We start from the raw sequence: 20626 nt of genomic DNA, 5'->3' as shown, positions 1-20626 counted from the left end.
GTGATCCATCTCAGAGATAATGCGAGAGAGAAACTGGCAGCACAATGGACGTTTCTGGTTTTTTTCCCTCTTTATTACACAGCAGGTAGAAAAAACAGCAACCGTTTCCCCTTTCTCTTTACATAGGAAAGGAACACGGAGATTAAAATGATTTAGTATGATTGTGTTTGCGGCCCATGTGACTTGCTAACCCCTCGCTCCATGCCCTCCACAGAGGGAGGGTCTCCACTCAGGAACAGTAATGGTATTTGTGCGGGGGAGTAGAAGAGAAGCTGGCTGTGTTCAGATGCAGCAGACTGTAGACACTTTGCTGGTAGTTCTCTCCCCGCTCTCCTGGAGTTGGGCGAGATCCAGTGCCCCTTCCCCTGTTCATTACTCCATGACCCATTATTACTATTCATCCAAACTACCCTCCACCTGGCTTAAGCAATGGAGAGCCACTGGTACAGGCAGCAGGATAGGGCTAATACCCAATAAGCAGACATTGACTCAAATGTGGGGACAGAAGTAGGAGACCAGTTACAAATGTACACACACCTAGTCCACCCTATAGCCTTCTTTCCTGGGGTCAGACCACACTTGGTACTCTCCACTCCATGTCTAGGGCATAGTGCTTCCATCCGAAGCCAGGACACACAAGAGCACAGTTGGAAGCACCTGCCTCGCCTAAAGCAGCTAATCCAGCCATGCTAGATGCAACTGGAAGCAAGACAGATCAGACTTACCCTCTTCCATGTACATGATAAGCATAGTAAAAGTGACCTGCAAAGAGGAATTGCACTTCTTCCTAATGAACAAAGGCAGCTCCTAAAGTTTATTTCCTTCTGCTTGTCTTTTTACATTAGAAATTCAGTTCTTCTCTAGGACAACTGGTGTCCTAGCGAAATTATGACATCTCAAGACTGCAAACTAAAAGAGAGGATTGTTAGACTGTTTAATGAGCTGTTTTACTGTTAATACCTCTGTCTAAGGAACACTTTGGAAAAGGATACAAAATCCCCATCCATTCAGTGATGGTCTAAAAAGCTCACACGAGCCATCCCTGTGACTCCCAAGAAGTTCTCCAGCAAAGGCAGGGAAGACTTAAGCTTGAACTATCTGTTATTTCTACAAGTAAAAAACAAGCAGAAACTTAACAAACACTGCTGGCCTTTATCATCACGCAGCCTAAAAAGCAACATCTTCATTTTAAAAATCCTTTGCAGGTCTCCTTTCAAGGCCTTAGTGTATTACAAAGAGAGGAGTAACTTTCATCTTGTGCTGGCAATTGCTGCCCCCTAGTGGCAACACGTCTCATACACTAAAACAGTTATTGGTCTCGACCACAATCGTGCAAATACAAACAAGGAAAGATAGATAGTACGATCAACATGTGTGTAAGCTTGCTGCAGATAGATGAGTGTCAAGAACAGTACCTATGTTACGTGCCAAACGTTTTACACAACCACACAAACAGCCAGAGGTCAAGCAGCTGTGATCCTACTGCGTTTCAGGTTCTCCTCAACACTGGCTATAGCAAAACAGACGGGTATGAAGTAGGAGAGCTCAGGAATTGTAATCCTGCAGGGAAGACAGAGCTCATTGGCAAGAGTGAACATCGTAGGCGAGTTGGGATAACAAGTCAAACTGAGACCAGTGTAGATACGGACACTAAAGAGACGACAGCAACACCAGCTAGGATCAGTTCCAGAAAGGGTGGATTGTCATGGCAGTAGATCCTGTCGTTTAGCAAAGTGATATCCAGTAAAGAGGGGGGCATTAGCCCACACTCCAAAAGTTACTTTTTAAAGTTATGGTCACTAGTTAAGCAAGCTTAAGACAACTTCTCAAATTACAGCAGCAGGACGCTGTTAGAGACCCAGTCCCAGAGCTCTTTTGGGTTCAGAGTACGTAGAAGCAGTCTTTTGCGCCAAACCTACAAATGAAGAAGCAACAGAGAAGAAAAGTGAGCGTTTAGCAGCAGAATGGGTCAAAGAAAGACCAACCATATCCTAAGTCCTGAAGACAGACACAGGCAAAAAGTAACTAAGCCCACCATACTTTGTAAATCCATAGTGGTTTCTTGACACTTAAATAGCATACCACCTAGGGTTTGCCCTCAGATGTAAAGGATACTAACCCGCATGGTTCAGGACATAGGAAAGTTACTAACTGCTCAAAAGACATGAAGAAAATTCTGTGGGCAGGTCATTCAATCATCAGAAGATTTCATGCCTTCCTCTGAAGCTTCTGATATTTACTACTTTTCGAGACTAGAGGCACGACTGATTTGATCCAGTCTGTTAAGGTTAATTTTAAAAAAAAAAAAAAAAAGGGAATTAAGTCACTCATTATTACTAGGTGAAGCTGAGACTGGTGGCCAATTTAAGCATCTGTATCACCGACATGAAAAGAGGAGCGGATGCAGGGCCTAGAAGAACACAAAGAGGGCCTGCAGCATATTCAAGGACCTGGCAGATAAACTGTTTTAGCTATGGGTCTATCAATATTTATAAATAAAAAAGTAGGAGAACTCTCTGTTTCACCGTAAATGGGAGTAGGCCTGCTCAGAGAAGGGTGTCCTCTCTCTGTGATAATATAATGCTGGATTCACAGCCAAGGAGACTATAGTCATTTAGCCACAGAATAGGGATGACATGGGCAGGGGTAGAATATGCTTACCCCCCCACCCTGCAGCACCCCTCTAATAGGACAACCCTTGAAACCCCACTGACAGAGGTTTCGAGGTAACTACGCTTTCCTGGCCCATATCGTGCTTAGCCTCTGTCCCAAGACTACCAGGTAGAGCTAATTTACGGCAAAGCGGTGAATTTGTAGAGCAGGACATTTGACTGATAGCATGTGGACAGAGCGCCACCACCTCGATATGTGGTTGGCTTTGATCCCAGTAGTAGGCCACCAGCTAAGACTGTTTGCTGATACATACGTCCACTGTCCTTCTCCAACTCTGCTTCAAGCTCAGTATCAGAGATGCTGGGAAGCAGAGGCTTCTGGGGAACAGGAGGCAGGTCCACAGGCTCTTCAGTGGAGTCCCGGAGGAGACTATCCAGTTCCTTCTCAAGTTCCTCGCTGTCAACCTCTGCTAGGGTAAAGAACAAACAAATCAGTCTCTGGAGGAATTAAACAAACCCTCATAGCACAGGAAATGGGCTGGAAGATCATATAAGCAAAACATCCCTGTGGGCAAGGAAAGTATTGTAGCAGGAGAGTGCTGCAAGGACAATCCTACATCAATGGAAGAGCTGCTCACTCACGGCTGGACACTAAGCCAAATGTCAGAGCCATTTCAAAGGGGACGTTACACTTGAGAACCTGAGCCTGAAAAGCTCCTGCCAACTCGTCTTTTACCTGGTGGTTTGCACAGATTCCTGCTCATGTAAGAAAACTTAACACTGACTTTACAAGTCAAGTTCAGAACAAGCACTAATGTCCCAGTTTCAGCCTCCACCAAAGTCACTTCAAGCCAGAAAGAGAACCACTGCAACTCTCCTATTCTCCAAAACCATGAGCAGCGCTGCATGCGTCTTCCTCAGACAGGGACCTCATGCCACAGGGCAGAAGGAGTTGAAAGTTCAACACCTAGGACTGGGGTGGGAAGCCTCTGTCTGCTAAAGGTAGTAGGGGCCGATACATCCTAACCTCAGTCAGAGGGTATCACTGCTGAAGCCTGTGTGTGGTGGAGGGTCTGGGGGCGGGGAAGTGTTTTGGAAGAGACAGATAGCAACACAGGGAGGTGCTGTAAAGATAAACCAGGAAGAAAGAAAGACATTTCTAAAGCTAAGAGTGTCCATCCAAAAAAGAGCCTAAACTATTCAGTAGTTTACAGCCTCAACCTTGGAGGACTGCCAGTAGTTCTAGGAGCCTGTATGTTTGGAGGAGTCCAACTGCAAGCTGGCTCCCATCCCCAGTTCTCCATCTACCTAACACTAAGTCCTGCCATGAGTGCAGGAGACTGGACTAGATGACCTCTCAAGGTCCCTTCCAGTCCTGAGACTCTACCTGTTGAGTCACTTGCAATCAGTGATCAGACACAAGGAGACTACCTGTAAATGCTTTCTCCCTCTACAAGGCACCAGTAGAGCAGAGGACTCTGAAGGGCTGAGAACATCTGCCTATTCTCAGAGAGCAGCCACTGGCAAGTACCTGAATGGTGTGGGGGAGCGGGGTGGGAAGGAGAGGAGGAGAGAAGAGGAGGGAAAGCCCACAAAATGGATGAACTCACCCAAGCCATTGATTGACATTCCTGCCAGAGCCTGAACGACTTCGTCCTGGGTGTCACAAAGCTGGAAGAGAATTAACAGTACATGGCTGTGCAACAAAGCCCTTCAAGTAGTTTTGACCGCAGTTCGACGCTACACAGATGAGCGCTCTAAGAGAACATCAGAGAGCATCTACCAGCACTTAAAGTGCTAATATCGCAGGTATTTTAAGGACAAAGAAGTAACATGGAAGTAAGTTGTATGGATCCTACAGCCCAAGAGACATGCAGAGCATAAGGGCAAAACAGTATCAGAAGCCTCATGTCTACCGCCTGGGAAACGTGCCTAGTACATTCACCCACTGTTTCCCTATCGGTTCTTATATGCCACCATCATCTCACCATACCTCCTGAATCTGATCCACCAGGTTCTCTGCCTTCTCCACAGTGACATCTTTCATGGACAGTTTCAGAGCTCCTACTCCAGCCTGATAGGCATTGAACACCTTAATAAGGAGAAAAGAAAGGAATGTTACTTCTATTAGGAATGTGTTCCTTAGACTACACTAGCAAAGCAAACTTGAGCAGCAACATGAACGTATGAAGCAAGAGGTGGAAGAAGCACACTACCATCTGATCTGTCTGAGAAGCATATATACGATCCAAGATGCCCTGAACTGCATCCAGCTTGGAAAGGAGCTCTTCGATCCGCCGCTCTGTCCTTCGCTTGGACTTCAAACATCTCAGTGCCTGGGAACATACACACAACCTTGGATCAGAAATCAGGCAGCATCCCAAAAAAGTCCCTTCTTAAAACAACTATTCCAGTGCAGCAAAGCACACGCCTTGAGCTGACGTTAGGACTGAGATGCCCTCAAACTCTCCTCAGCATCCTCCTCCAGACCACAATGTTTGCATGATGTGACACCATGTGAATCAAGCCCCTCTGCCATAGCAGTAGGTTTTGCAGGTCTCAGAATGGTCTTGGCATGCAACGTTGAAACTCAGAAGTAGCCCATCTCGTATCACAGTTCCAAGACCACAGCTTCCCAAGCAGAACAGGCAGGGTCAGGGTATACTTACCAACTGCTTTTTGCCAGCTCTACAAGCGATCCGGGCATCTTCTTTACACCTGCAAGGACACAGGGCAAGGAGACGCTCAAGCCTATAAGCAGGAGGGGGTCATGAAACAGCTGTGATATTCTCCACCCCATCCTCCCCTCTACCACTGTTCAGCCACTTGCAACTGACTCGCTTAGATCCAGTGCACCCCATAAACCACTCCACCACTTTCCAGGATGCCTAGTAGGAAATGATACAAAGTATTCTGGGGTGCATCCAAGGACAACAGATGGCAAGTGGCTGACTGTGGAGACACAGGGTAAAATGAGTGGAGAACCCTGGGTTACCATACTTCGTTCCCCATGCACCCAACAGGCAAATAAGAGGCATTTCTTACCTTTTTTTTTTTTTCTTGTAACTGTGTGAAAAAAGTCCCTCAGCAACACATTATACGTGCACTAAGGGCCAGGTCACAAGCAAAGTTTTTTCCCCAGAGCTGAAGGACGGACGGACGGACACGCACACCCATTACCTCTCTGCTTCCTGGGAAAGGGACTCCACCTTCTGTGATAGCAGCTGCTCACTCTGCATTAGCTGATAGACCCCGATGTCCACATCATTCACTGGGGATACTTTGGCATGCAGACCTCGGGCAAACTTAACTATCTAAAGGAGGAGCAGCAAATTACTGAATTGCCAGACTGTAGGATTTGTGTTCTCACAAGCCGGAATCTCTAGAGCAACATCTACACCAAGAAAGCAAGACTTCTTCCTTAAAAAAATAAAAGACTGTGTAAACTCTGCCATCACAGTTCCCTGTTCGGCATTGGGCCCATAATACTAAAAAGATCACTGGTAAACTAGAGACTAAAGAAAGGGCAATGCCAGCTTATGCTATAATCCAGTAAAATATCACATTTGAGCCACGTTAGTGTGCAGCCACAACGCCTCAAAGGAATGCCCAGAAACTGCAGTTTCCATGGGGGCATTCTACTTTTGGACTCAACACCAATTACGTAGTGTTTGTGCCGCACTTTGAATATGTGACGTGACCAAGTATTACTACTATCTAAACTGTGCCCCCCCATAATATTAGCAGGCACTACACAGTTGAAGGTGTCATCATTCAGATTAGATGTAAAACCGACATAAAAACCACTTACAGTCATCAGAAAGCCTATGGTATAGCCCACCCCACAAGAGCTGCAGTATTAACCCCAGTGTTGTGGCCAAATCACAGCTGGAACGATTACATTCAACCACTCCAAAATGCATCTTCAACTGGTTACAGTGTTCTCCTTTTTTTCCCGTCCTAGACCACTGGGTAGTGTTTCTGGAAGAACACCAAGTAACCCTATACCCCTATGCCCCTACTTATACTAACCAAGTATAAGTAGGGGCATAGCGAGCAGATCGAGGGACGTGATCGTTCCCCTCTATTCGACATTGGTGAGGCCTCATCTGGAGTACTGTGTCCAGTTTTGGGCCCCACACTTCAAGAAGGATGTGGATAAATTGGAGAGAGTCCAGCGAAGGGCAACAAAAATGATTAGGGGTCTGGAACATATGAGTTATGAGGAGAGGCTGAGGGAGCTGGGATTGTTTAGCCTGCAGAAGAGAAGAATGAGGGGGGATTTGATAGCTGTTTTCAACTACCTGAAAGGGGGTTCCAAAGAGGATGGCTCTAGACTGTTCTCAATGGTATCAGATGACAGAACGAGGAGTAATGGTCTCAAGTTACAGTGGGGGAGGTTTAGATTGGATATTAGGAAAAACTTTTTCACTATGAGGGTGGTGAAACACTGGAATGCGTTACCTAGGGAGGTGGTAGAATCTCCTTCCTTAGAGGTTTTTAAGGTCAGGCTTGACAAAGCCCTGGCTGGGATGATTTAACTGGGAATTGGTCCTGCTTTGAGCAGGGGGTTGGACTAGATGACCTTCTGGGGTCCCTTCCAACCCTTATATTCTATGATTCTATGATTCTAACCCGCGTCTATAGCTTGCCTATCAGCTTGTAAAGTGTAGAATTCTTTGGAGTGAACAGCCCTATATATTTAGAAGATTGTTTGGGGAGTGGAATTTAGACCCTTCACTTAGTGAACACTCCAGACCCTCAGCCCCGCACCACCAGCTTATGATAAAGGGGAAAAACCATTTCTTCCTGTACACATACAAGGTGAATGGCTAATGGAAGACACTGGCATTTACCCATAAAAATTAGTGCCCTGTCAGCCAAACAGAATGCAAGACAGGAATGGGACCACACTTTCTTTAAGTAAGAATAGCCCTACTGGGTCAGAGCAAGGGTCCATCTAGCCCAGTATCCTGTCTTCCGACAGCGGCCAGTGCCAGGTGCCGCAGAGGGAATGAACAGAACAGGTAAACATCAAGTGATCCATCCTCTGTCACTCATTCCCAGCTTCTGGCAAACAGAGGCAAGGGACGCCATTGATGGACTTATCATCCATGAATTTATCTAGTTCTTTTTTGAACCCTATTATGGTCTTGGCCTTCACAACATCCTCTGGCAAGGAGTTCCATAGGTTGACTGTGCGTTGTATGAAGAAATACTTCCTTTTATTTGTTTTAAACCTGCTGCCTATTAATTTCATTTGGTGACCCCTAGTTCTTGTGTTATGAGAAGGAGCAAACTCAACACTTCCTTATCTAAAATCATGACTGGTATCGAGAAAGCGTAGACTTCAATCATATCTCCCCTTAGCCGTCTCTTTTCCAAGCTCAAAAGTGCCAGTCTTATTAATCTCTCCTCACATGGAAGCCGTTCCATACCCCTAATAATTTTTGTTGCCCTTTTCTGAACCTTTTCCAATTCCAATCCATCTTTTTTGGATTGGGGCGACCACATCTGCACCCAGTATTCAAGATGTGGGCGAACCATGGATTTATATAGAGACAACATGATATTTTCTGTCCTATTATCTATCCCTTCCTTAATTATTCCCAGCATTCTGTTTGCTTTTTTGACTGACGCTGCACATTGAGTGGATGTTTTCAGAGAACTAGCCACAATGACTCCAAGATCTCTTTCTTGAGTGGTAACAGCTAATTTAGACCCCATCATTTTATACATATAGTTGGGGTTATGCTTCCCAACGTGCATTCCTTTGCATTTATCAACATTAAATTTCATCTGCCATTCTGCACCTTCTCTCTATTCTGCTCCATGACCGTGACCCTCTTTTCCTTCTGCAGCTGGAGCAGCAGTAGATAGAATGTCCTCTCATCCGGACATATGCTGGCACAGAGTGAACGCAACTCTGAGAGGACAACAACAGGGTGGGAAGAGAGTGCAGAATTCTGATAGAGGCGATACACTTCCTCTGCCTTTTCCTGAAGGAAAGGAACAAAACTGTTAGCGTGCATTGGGATCCCTTTCTTATTACTGCAATGGGTGCCAATCTGACATCTCTGTGCCAATGTAGATTTCATACATAGGTGAAGAGTCACAACAGCATTGTATCATGGCCCACACAAGCCATGTATATCAATTCAAGAATATTTTACCAGCAAATCTACACATAATGTATAGTTCACATGTCTTAACTCATAACATAGCGAGAATAGCACGGTGTAGAGATATGAGCACAGGAATGGGAGCCAGAAGCTGTGGAGTAGTAATCCCAAGTGAGGCAAGTCACTTCACCTCTCCCGCATCTGTAAAAAGGGGATAACACACCTAACCTCACAGGAATACTAAGGGTTTATGTTTCATTTTTAAAAAGCACCATGTCCTTCTCAGCTTTCACATCCATTCCAAACTAATGTGTTCACACTCCTATGTCTCCTCCTCTGCCAATCAAATTCTCTCTGTATTCTCTTCCCAGAGGCTTATAAGTTACCTGGTATCATAGCTCTGGTCTAGAACTTTGGGGAAAGGTGACTTTTGTGTTTTAGGAGGTCTGGGGGTATATTTTACTTATTGCATATGTTACACGGTCATGTTTCTAGAAGTCCCAGGGCTAAAAGTGGACTATGAAAGTTAAATTAAAAGAACTGTTTATAAAATTTAAAAAAAGGGAAAGTTTGTAATTCTTTAAGAACAGCATTGCTAATGGAGTATAGGAGAATCACTTGTTCCCTCAGTTCCTGAGGAAGCGGAACTGCAAGCTTCCTGTTTCCTCTGCCAAAGCATATACCAAAATAAGCAACAGACACTGCATGGTGAGTAAGCCATTCCATAGCCCTTTCTATGCTTCTCAAAGGTTTTCCTTTTCGACTTCGTCCCAATTCAAACATTTTTTTTAAACTTCAACTTGATCAGTTAAGCCATTTTTTCCACATGTAACACAAAATACGTGTCCCTTTTCAAAATGAAAGACACACTTAAACTTGAAATCTTTAAAGAGTTGAATGCAGTGTCATGAATTCCATCTGCCCCTGAATCCCACAGTGAACGTTTGAGGCTTTACGGTCACTTTTTTTTTTTAAACCGTTTATTTACGGATGCTGTTTAAAAGCCCCATTCTAATATGGGACACTGACTATCCAGGAAACAACAGTGCAACTGTACACTGAATGCTGTCAAGTGCACAATGCAAACAAGTTCAACAGAGAAAAGAATTCTCTATAATCCCAGTGAGTTATAATCTTTTAAGCTGCTGCTTGTAACGAAAGTTCAGAAAGATGTGTGATTTTTTTTTTTAGTTGATTTTTCATTTCAAACGCTTATTTTTTTAGTTCAGCTAACTCAGGGACATAGGGCCAACTAAAGGAATCAGATGCAGTGCCACTTAGGCCAAATGGGGCAACACTGATTTACACCAGTTGAGAATCTGCCTCTATTTTTAAACGTCAAAAGTTGCCATAAACAAGGGCCATTCACAGGTTTGGCGACGCACGTATAATCATGACTGAAAAGTGTATAAACACTGCTTCAGTTTAATTTTAAAGTTGCATGTGTAAATTCAATGAAGACAAGAGATACTGGATGGACAGTCCCTGACACTTATGTATGTATCTATAGAACAGATGGTGCTCAGACAGTAATCTGCAGGCTTCCACACATACCGTACTGAAAAAAATATATATACCTCAAACTTAACTTGGAGGAGGCCCTTTTTAAATGTAAGAGAAGAGTGGCTCACAGCAGAGACTAACAACTCTGCTCGTGTGTTATGATGCACTGTCATTCACGAGAAAATGAACTGAAAACCCATCAATTCATTTTACAGAAGTCATTTAACGGCCATTACACTGATATCTGAACATAAATGTAGAGGAGAAGGGCTCTATGTCCCAACTATGAGCCATTCATCCCCCCTCCCTTCTCTTGGGTTTTTGAATGTACGTGAGTAGAGATGAAGGTCTCTTATTCAACTCTGACCCTTTCCTGTTAATGTGGGGAAATCTTTATAATGTGATTCAAGGAAAACCCATCTCAACACCCTCCCCACACATACACATATTCCATCCTCATAACAGGGGTAACCAGGGAAAGTTCCAGACAGTGAAACGCTCACCTGAAGTAGGTCCACAAAAATCAGCACTTCCTCCTCCTCAGGCACTTTACTGTCACCCAGCACACTCGACAGGGTCCATTTCAGGGGCTTCAGAATGAAGATTCCCACACCCCACGAGATCCAGCTGCTGTCTACACTGGCTATGAAGTCTGACTCCCTCTGCAGTTTGCCACGTCTGAAGAGAGTAAGACATACAAGAATTAGAAATGGACGTGGCAACCCAGTCCCCACTGTGCAGATGGAATCATCAGTGCATGCAGGATCTCTGTGGAGAATCATCTTTAGCAGTAACATTTCCCCAGCACAGAACATGTAAGTTGGTTCACAATTCCAGCAGATTTCACAAGATTGTCTAACTGAGGGATTATTTGGACATCAATTTGAAATCTCAATTTAAAATAAAATTGTATGTACAGTACAATATAAAAATGCTCAAAAACGACTACTGTATTTCCAGTTCATTTACTTAGTGCTTTTGACAGAATTTATACACAATGGTTTACTATAAAATCTTCCCTGTAGTCAGTTTCCTTTCTTATTTGTGCAGGGATTTTCCACACTGCAAATTTATAGAAAGTAGTTCAAGGGACTTCCTCTGCCTACACATCCTTTTGCAACTTTGCTGATTTTACAAATATTTTCCTATGTTGTTCTCTCACTTTACCATGTGCAAATAAAAGACACACATACACACAAAGGAAACTGGCTGCAGTGAAGCTCTTATAGTGATTGTGCATTTGACAATATGCATAAAGTACATAAACTGGAAACACAAATCATTTTCTTCACTGATTTACTCCAGACATGACCATTTTGTGTGTGATTTAGAACACCAGTAGGTAAAAGATTTTCCGACTGGCATAAAATGTGCAGTGTGTTCCTTAAGTATTTTCAAAGGGGAACAATCTCAGTGCTGTTGCCCCCTACGCTGGATAGAGCCTTTGAAAAAGCAAAAGGTTACCTCCAGTGCCCAAGCAGCTCCTACAGCACCAAACCTAATTCTCCTCTCCAGAGGCCTGTGACATACTGGCCTCCCAGCACCCACTACAATGTGGCCCCATGCACTTTCACAGAAAGCAGCCTTCCCAGTGTCCCTAAGCATATTGCTCCCTATGCCCACTAACTCCTTCTGCCTCAAGCACCCTTTATGAACCTTTCCTGCTACCCATTTGTTTCCAGCACCCAAGCTTCCCAGTGAACCTTAGCATACTGCTCCCTATCACCCTTTCAGCCTAGTGCCCCCTCTGATCCATGCCCATCAGTCCCCCTTGTGCACAGTACTCCACAACTCCTACCACCTTTCCCACCGTAATGCCCCAACGTTCTGTGCCCAGTACACCCTAATGATCACCGGCATATTACACCCTCGGCGTCCCACATCCCTCCCAGCATTTCCTTGCACCCAAGGACACCCAGCATACCATGGACCCTAGTGCTCCATGTCCCTTGCCTCCCTGAACCCCAAACCCACCAGGATATTGCTCTCGCTACTACCACATGCCCTCTGCACTCCTATGACTTGCATCTCCAGTAACGCCCCAGAAAACTGTCCTCTCTAAATGCCCCACACACTGCACCTCCAGGAACCCCCAGCATATTGCTCCAGTACCCCACCCCTGCGCCCTGCACCTAGTGACCCCCAGTCACCTCTAGAGACCCCCACCATATTGCTCCCAGTACCCCATCCCTGTGCCCTGCACCTAGTGACCCCCAGTCACCTCCAATGACCCCCAGCATATTGCTCCAGTACCCCACCCCTGTGCCCTGCACCTACTGACCCCCAGTCACCTCCAGACACCCCCCAGCATATTGCTCCCAGTACCGCACCCTTGTACCTGCACCTAGTGACCCCCAGTCACCTCCAGAGACCCCCACCATATTGCTCTCAGTACCCCATCCCTGTGCCCTGCACCTAGTGACCCCCAGTCACCTCCAATGACCCCCAGCATATTGCTCCAGTACCCCACCCCTGCGCCCTGCACCTACTGACCCCCAGTCACCTCCAGACACCCCCCAGCATATTGCTCCCAGTACCGCACCCTTGTACCTGCACCTAGTGACCCCCAGTCACCTCCAGAGACCCCAACCATATTGCTCCCAGTACCCCATTCCTGTGCCCTGCACCTAGTAACCCCCAGTCACCTCCAATGACCCCCAGCATATTGCTCCAGTACCCCACCCCTGCGCCCTGCACCTACTGACCCCCAGTCACCTCCAGACACCCCCCAGCATATTGCTCCCAGTACCGCACCCTTGTACCTGCACCTAGTGACCCCCAGTCACCTCCAGAGACCCCCACCATATTGCTCCCAGTACCCCATCCCTGTGCCCTGCACCTAGTGACCCCCAGTCACCTCCAATGACCCCCAGCATATTGCTCCAGTACCCCACCCCTGCGCCCTGCACCTACTGACCCCCAGTCACCTCCAGACACCCCCCAGCATATTGCTCCCAGTACCGCACCCTTGTACCTGCACCTAGTGACCCCCAGTCACCTCCAGAGACCCCCACCATATTGCTCCCAGAACCCCACCCCTGCGCCTAGTGACCCCCCAGTCACCCCCAGAATATTGCTCCCACCCCTGCGCCCTGCGCCTAGTGACCCCCAGCATACTGCCCCGCCTTAATGCCCCAGGCGCCCCACATCCCCTGCGCCCCGCCCCCGGCTCTCCCCCCAGCCCCGCCCCGGTACCTGAGCAGCTCGCGCAGCACGGTGCCCAGCCCCAGCGGGACGCTGCCGCGGCGCTCGAAGGCCTGCTGTAGCTCCCGCAGGCAGGTCCGCACCGCCCCGCGGCGGCGGCCCCGGCCCAGCACCAGCTCGGCCCAGAAGCCCATCTTGCTGTCCCACTCGGTGCTGTTCACCTCCCGGCTCTGCTTGAAGGCCGAGAACAGGAAGGCCATACGCTCCTCGTCCGACTCCCACTCCGGGGGCAGGGCCCCCTCCGGGGCCGGCCCGGAAAGCGCCTCCGCCGGCGAGCACATCTACGCGAGCCCCCGGCTCCCAACGCGGCCCAGCCTCCCCCTTCGCCCGGCCGCGGCCCGTAGCCCCTCACTACCGGGCAGCAGCACGGCGCATGCGCCGCCGCCCCAGCCCCGTTTGTGAGGCCTTCCCGCGCATGCGCCATGCGGCTGACTGGCGGGCCGGGCAAAGCTCTCTTCCCGAAATGCATTGCGGGAGCTGGGGTGGGGGGGGCAGAGGGAGGCTTTTCCCGCCCCTGTGTGGCTGCTGGGGGTGCCAGTGCCACCCCCAACATGGGACCCCCCCCAAATATCCATGCCAGCATCATGCTGCAAGGAGAAAGCTGTGTGTGGTAACCCCATGACATCACGGCGCTTCCGAATGACATCATCATGTCCGAGCACGGTGACATGACATCACGCCAGCACGTCACCGCCATACCTCAGGCGGGGTGGGGGGGTCTCCACACGTGTCACAGGGCAGGGCATGGGAATGGCGTCACGGTGTGCTGGGCCTCGTCAAGTCACTGTGACATCACGACGTTCCCAAACAACGCCCTGTCACCTCAGAACGTGGAGTGGGGATGCCACATGATGCACTTCAAGCGCGGCCCGGCAAAACAACACGTCCCATCAGTCTGAGGCGTACTGAAAGGTTACAGCATACTGACGTTATCTTAAAATGTCAGCTCACTCCATCCAACCAGCGTCACGCCATGGCACAACAGGACCACGCATCATCATTACCACTTTGGGTCAAAATGCCTTCACAGCGTGAAATAACATGTCCCAATGTCACGTAGCTAGGTCCAAACTGGCATCAATCACACAGTATCAAAATATGGTGTATTCAAACGTTATCACGTCATATCATTAGCTTTGTTTGAAGTTTCATATCACCTCAAATCATGGAGAAAGTCCAGAGAAGAGCAACAAAAATGATGAAGGGTCTAGAAAACATGACCTATGAGGGAAGATTGAAAAAAATCGGGTTTGTTTAGTCTGGAAAAGAGAAGATTGAGAGGGGACATGATAACAGTTTTCAAGTACATAGGTTGTTACAAGGAAGAGGGAGAAAAATTGTTCTTAACCTCTGAGGATAGGACAAGAAACAATGGGCTTAAATTGCAGCCAGGGAGGTTTAGGTTGGACATTAGGAAAAACTTCGTGTCAGGGGGGTTAAGCACTGGAATAAATTGCCTAGGGAGGTTGTGGAAGCTCCGTCATTGGGGATTTTTAAGAGCAGGTTGGACAAACACCTGTTAGGGATGGTCTAGGTAATACTTAGTCCTGCCATGAGTGCAGGGGCCTTGACTAAATGACCTCCCAAGGTCCCTTCCAGTCCTATGATTCTATGGCATCATAATATATTGTGACACTATCACCACATTACCTCTGGGGGGGTCAAGTGTCATCCAACTTGCAAAGCATCATCCTCACAACATAATGAAGAAAAATTCCTCATTATTATTATTATTATTATTATTATTTAATGTCATTTATCCTACAGTAGCACCCAAATGCAGCAATCAGATAGGGGGTCCCATTGTGCTGAATGCTGGAATAAAAAAGGAGAGATTGTCTTGACGCATCATAATCAATTCACAACACAATGTAATAATACTTAGCTCTTATATAGCACTTTTCATCAGTAGATCTCAAAGCACGTCAATCTTTAATATATTTCTTCTCACAACATCCCTGTAAGGTAGGGAAGTGCTATTATCCCCATTTACAGCTAGGGAACTGAAACTAAGTAACTTTCTCAAGGTTATACAGGAAGTCTGTAGCAGATCAGGAATTGAACCCGGACTGCCCAGATCTTAGGCTAGTGCCCCAACCACTGGATCATCCTTCCTCATCAGGGTGTGCCAAACATCCCTATCTAGGATTAAAATGTCATCTTGTCACATTGAAACTTCATCACAAAAGAGCAAAGCCCCATCACATTGTACAAAAAAGTATCACTTTAACCAAACGGTCATGGTGTTGTGCAATGCAAGATCACCCCACTGAGCGGCAATGTCATTGCATCAGGTCACTCTGTGATCACGTCGTGGTGAAAAACTAAATGAAGACTTCTGTATTTTGTGCTCATCTAACAAAACAATTTTATACAATTGAGCCATTGACCGAAGACTAGGTGTTTCTCATGACAAAAAAACTTCGATCAGTAAATATACAATCTAAGGCCAATCATAATCTGTGGGAGATGCTGAAGGTGTCTTCATTTGAAAAGTATTTATCCAATCAAGGAAACCCTGCCAGCTAGCTGTATGAAACAGCAATTTTCAAGGCAATCTACCTATGCATGTGCATTTTACAGCTCTATGAAAAATTCTCTCTTCAGCAGAAAGCTCAGCTCAACTTTAATTGGGGAAGTTGCAACTGCTGCTCTATTATGTGTCTAATCTATCATATTTCTAAGGCACCTATCAAAGTGATATCTAAACAGACAGCTCTGAAGTAGCCAAACATTTACTGTGCACAAAGGGCTCTTTGAATCAACGCTGTTATTTCCTTTCAGAAGCAGGTGTTCACTACAACTGTTTGTTTCTTCTCACTGGTCAGTGGGAACTCAGTGCCGCTATAAGCACAGTATGCCTCATGTACAAATGTACATAACTAGACTTCCTAGCTCCATTTAGTTTGCCCCATAGAGGTAAATCTCTTCCACATTTGGGACATATCTCCTATTCCCCAGACAATTTCTACAGCTGTCACTGTCACCCCACTAGCTTCTTCTGCACCTCCTCAGAGTGTTCTCCACCAGTTTGTTCCTCTCCCTTCTAAACAGAGTGACCAGATGTCCCTATTTTATAGGGACAGTCCTGATATTTGGGTCTTTTTCTTCTATAGGTGCCTATTACTCCCCACCCCCTGTCCCGATTTTTCACATTTGCTGTCTGGTCACTCTACTTCTAAAGCACATGGCTGGAGCAGGGAACTGAATGAAGTGTGTGAGGAGGGCAGAAGTATGCATTGCTATATTGCTCTTTTTCACATGCAAGGTCTTGCTTTACTTGTGTTCGGCTTCCCTTTTTAGCCCATGTGCACCAGAGAGTCCTGAGGACTGGCTTGTCAGAGAGGAGTGAAAGTTCCACATGGATCTCCTGCTGATAATAGCCCACCTTAATTGATTAGTCTCATTACAGTTGGTATGGCAACACCCATTTTTTCATGTTCTCTGTGTATATGTATCTTCCGACTGTATTTTCCACTGCATGCATCCGATGAAGCCCACAAAAAGCTTATGCCCAAATAAATGTGTTAGTCTCTAAGGTGCCACAAGTACTCCTCCTTTTGAGAAACATTTCCTTTAATATTCCTTATCCACCCGTTACCCATTACAGGGCCTGAGCACCTCAGATTTCTGCATAAAGAGTGTGCCAAGTGTGCAGGGGGTCTGAGGCCATCCTGGGCCAAATTATCTGCTGATGCCACTCCACTGAAGTCAGTGGAATTATGCCACTAGAAAATGTGGCCCTTTTTTCTTCCCAGCATGCTTGTCAGAGCTGAGAAATTTCTTCTCCAGCTGGAAATGTCAGCGGAAACCTTGTGAGAGTCCTGTGGTTCCAATCAAAGGAAACCATCTACCAGAGCACGAACAGCAGTTTCTTAAAACAATAGCCCTATGATGGATGGAAAGATAGTCTTCTGGGAAAAAACCTAGCAGGTGGTCCCCGGAGTCCTGATTCTAAGTTGTCTGGATGCTTCCAGAGCAGGAAGCCCTTTGTCACCTGATCGCACAGAGATCCAAAAGGCAGCATGCTAAGTGAGCCTGCCCCCACAACCTTGGGGATCGTCCAAAGGAAGCGAAGCTGCTTGGCAAGACCTTCCTTATACACCCAGACCCTGCAGCCAAACCAGAGCTTTTTTGCGTCACAAACTAAAGCCCTGCTCATTTATTTCTCAGAAAATGTTCTACTGTTGAAGGGTGGCAGCTTGACAGCTTTGCCCTCTGAAGTCCTCTGCTTCCTCACAGAACAGGCACAGCACAAACTGACGCGGGGCATGTTTCCAGAGCAGTGTCCCTCAGTCCTGATCTGGAGGGACCCCTGCGCCGGAATGCACCCCTGTACTCATACCTTAGCCACTGTTGTAATAATCTTGGTACAAGGTATGCCTGGTGAGGTATTGTTTGAAAACTCGTAACTTGCTGATCAGTAAGATCATGGTAAAAATGTGTGCAGTAGCATTGTGTGTAAAGTTATAAATTCCCCCCTGTACAATGTTAAAAATATATATGTTCAGACTCACATTGCACCAAATTGGTCAAACAGACCTGTCTTGAACAAAGGAGTGTATACTCATCTTAATTTGCATTTAGGCAGTAAACAGAGTCATCAAGCAGAAAGGGGGAAGGGAGAAAACAAAGAAAGCTCACACAGGTGGAAAAAACCCAGCAGAGAACATCCTTCCACACGGACTCTTTGTCTCCGGATTCTCAGCTGGAAATGCTTTCCAAAGGGGAACTGAAATTATAAAAAGGAGCGGCAAACACCCCAAGGGACCCCTCTCTGTCTCACTATCCACCTCACCCTTTGCACCCGAGAAGACAAAAGAAGCAGACGTCGGACTTGGGGGAGAGGTCCTGACCTCGAGGTTGGTCAGTAATACTGCTGGAAGCATATGTAGAGAAACTTTGCTTGAATCTAATATAGTTAAGTTAGGCACGAGAAAGCTTTTTATCCTTATTTTTCATGTAACCATTTCTGAATCTTATGCCTCATGGCATGTACTCACTTAAAATCTCTCTCTTTGTAGTTAATAAACTTGTTTTATCTAATCCAGTGTGTCTCTGTCTCTCTCTCTCTCTGCATTAAAGATTGCAGTAGCTCTTGGTTTTGCTTCACAGCAGAAGGGCAACAAATAGCGGAACCACAACTTGGTTTGAAAATGGAATTCTCCTTTTCTGACCAGTCATAGCGGCAGACACGTTCTGATGTAGCTGCCAATCTGTACTGAATACAGGACACATTCACTTGTTGCGTACAGGGTTGTGGTTACAGAGATATCATAAGCAAGAGGAACAGAAATTCTTTTATAGGTGTGAGTTTATTTGCTTTTCTCTGTGGTTGTTTAGATTTTACAAGACCATAAAACTATTTAAACTGAGGACGTAAAAAGAACCTGGCAAAGCTCTAAGAAAGTACAAAACCAACCACCCCACCCCACCCAGCTCATGGCACACTGGCTCCACCTCTGCACCCCTCCCATCGAACCTGGGTTCCATTGTGCTCAGCAGTGCTTTTGGCAAGATGACGAGGTGAATTCTAGAAGTTTTGTGCAGCTCCATATGTGAGATTTCTAGACCGTAAGAGAAAGTCACTGATTTGCCTCGCTTGGCTTCAATGAGACCATTCCTGTTCTTAAAGTTATGTGTGAATTATTATTTATTCATATCACAGCAGCACACAGCAAGGCAAAACCGGTGCCTCATTGTACCAGGTGCTGTACAAACACACAGTGAGACAGTCACTGCCTCGAAGAGCTTACCATTTAAATAGATGAGACAGACAAGGGGAAATACAGACACAATGCGATTTGCTCAAAGTCACCCAGGGGCTTAATGGCAGAGGTAGGAATTGAACTCACATCTCCTGAGACCCAAATCAGTGTCTTAACCACTGGATCACACTACCTTGTCCATAATCTGGTGGATCAAGGCCTTTGAAATGGCCTCTCACTGGCAAGAAATGTCTCCTATAGAACTGTACAGGACTACCAATCCTTCCACCCCTGGGGCAGGCCTGTAGCTAGGTAAAAAGACATGAAGTTTAGGAAGAGATGGGTCCCACCTCCCCTGCTCAATATATATAAACACTGAACAGGGTCACAAGTGATCCTCCCCTGAACAATTTGATATGCCCCTCTTCCTGCCACATCAATTACTACCCCCATCCCCTACCTTTTTGTGGGACCCTTCTGCTCCCCTCCAGTGACTCTCCTGGGCACCAGAACACTTTGTAGGATTCACCCTCATCATCTTTTCTGATGTTCCCATAGAATTGGTTTAAAGTAAGGATCCCATTTGCAAATGTTTTTTTTTAAATGCCCCTGCTAGAGCATTTGTTTGGAAACACAGATGTGAAGGGGCTTCTTTGCAGTCTGTAATGGGGTGTGTTGCACAGATTTTCCAGTTGCATTGTTTAGAGGCCCATGTGAAACTTTGGCTTTAAATAGGAGCACACAGGCAAGAATATTTTGGGGATCACCGCAGGGACTTTAATATTTTCTCCCAACTGTAGGGCTGCCGCTGGGCGCTGGTTTATTGTGCCAATTATAAGCTTTACGCCTTGTACGCATTGCAGGCACAGGGGTCTGCTCATGTAGATACGCCAACCACAAGCGTATCTACATGAGCAGACCCCCGTGCCTGCATGGAACCTGAATGAAGTCAGTGAGGCTCAATGCAAGTGTTGGGTTGTCTCCATGCAGATCCAATTACGGGATCTGGCCTTGGTTTGTTATTGGTGAATTGCTCAAGACAGCTGAGCTGCATGCACAGAGCTATTATTGGGAGTCTACTCTCAAGAGCTGGGCTGTGCATGCTGGCTTGTTGATGTAGGGTTGCCTGTCAATCCTTAGACTGCAATCTCTGCTTTATTATTGTAGGGTGCTCAGGAAGGAGGGTTACTGCACCCTGGTTTGTCACTGGGTTGTTCTGTATGCACTGTCTTCTTTACTCCCTCTGAAGCATCTGGCATCAGTCACTGTCAGAAGAAAGGATACTGGGCTAGATGGACCATTGGTCTGATCCAATATGGCCCTTCTTATGATTCATTGTGGCAGGTTACTCATTGATGCAGGATCTTGGTTGTCTTGGCAATGCAAGGGTATTGACATTGTTGATTATTAAAAAAATTCTCCAAGAATATTCAGGGGATTTTCTAATACACTCTGATCAGGAAAAGGAGGCGGAGGC

General features: G+C 46.4%; 1 protein-coding gene across 2 annotated transcripts; it reads right to left on the bottom strand.

The window, feature by feature from the left end:
• Nucleotides 1–51: 51 nt before the first annotated feature.
• On the bottom strand, nucleotides 52–13854 carry CHMP7 (charged multivesicular body protein 7). Of its 2 annotated transcripts, none has more exons than XM_048829320.2 (10): nucleotides 13433–13854; nucleotides 10741–10915; nucleotides 8426–8611; nucleotides 5793–5926; nucleotides 5282–5330; nucleotides 4829–4948; nucleotides 4606–4704; nucleotides 4223–4283; nucleotides 2927–3082; nucleotides 52–1915 (listed from the first exon to the last, which is right to left on the bottom strand). In XM_048829320.2, exons 1-10 carry the CDS (start codon nucleotides 13720–13722, stop codon nucleotides 1851–1853), a joined length of 1335 nt encoding a protein of 444 aa, XP_048685277.2. In that variant the 5' UTR covers nucleotides 13723–13854; the 3' UTR covers nucleotides 52–1850. The 2 variants fall into 2 exon arrangements, with proteins under 2 accessions (XP_048685277.2, XP_048685278.2); XM_048829321.2 differs by having other exon boundaries at nucleotides 2927–3079; nucleotides 13433–13853.
• Nucleotides 13855–20626: the final 6772 nt, after the last annotated feature.

This window comes from Caretta caretta, chromosome 26 (genome assembly GCF_965140235.1).
Source record: "Caretta caretta isolate rCarCar2 chromosome 26, rCarCar1.hap1, whole genome shotgun sequence".
Lineage (NCBI taxonomy): Eukaryota > Metazoa > Chordata > Testudines > Cheloniidae > Caretta > Caretta caretta.
This window is presented reverse-complemented; position numbering and strand designations above follow the sequence as displayed.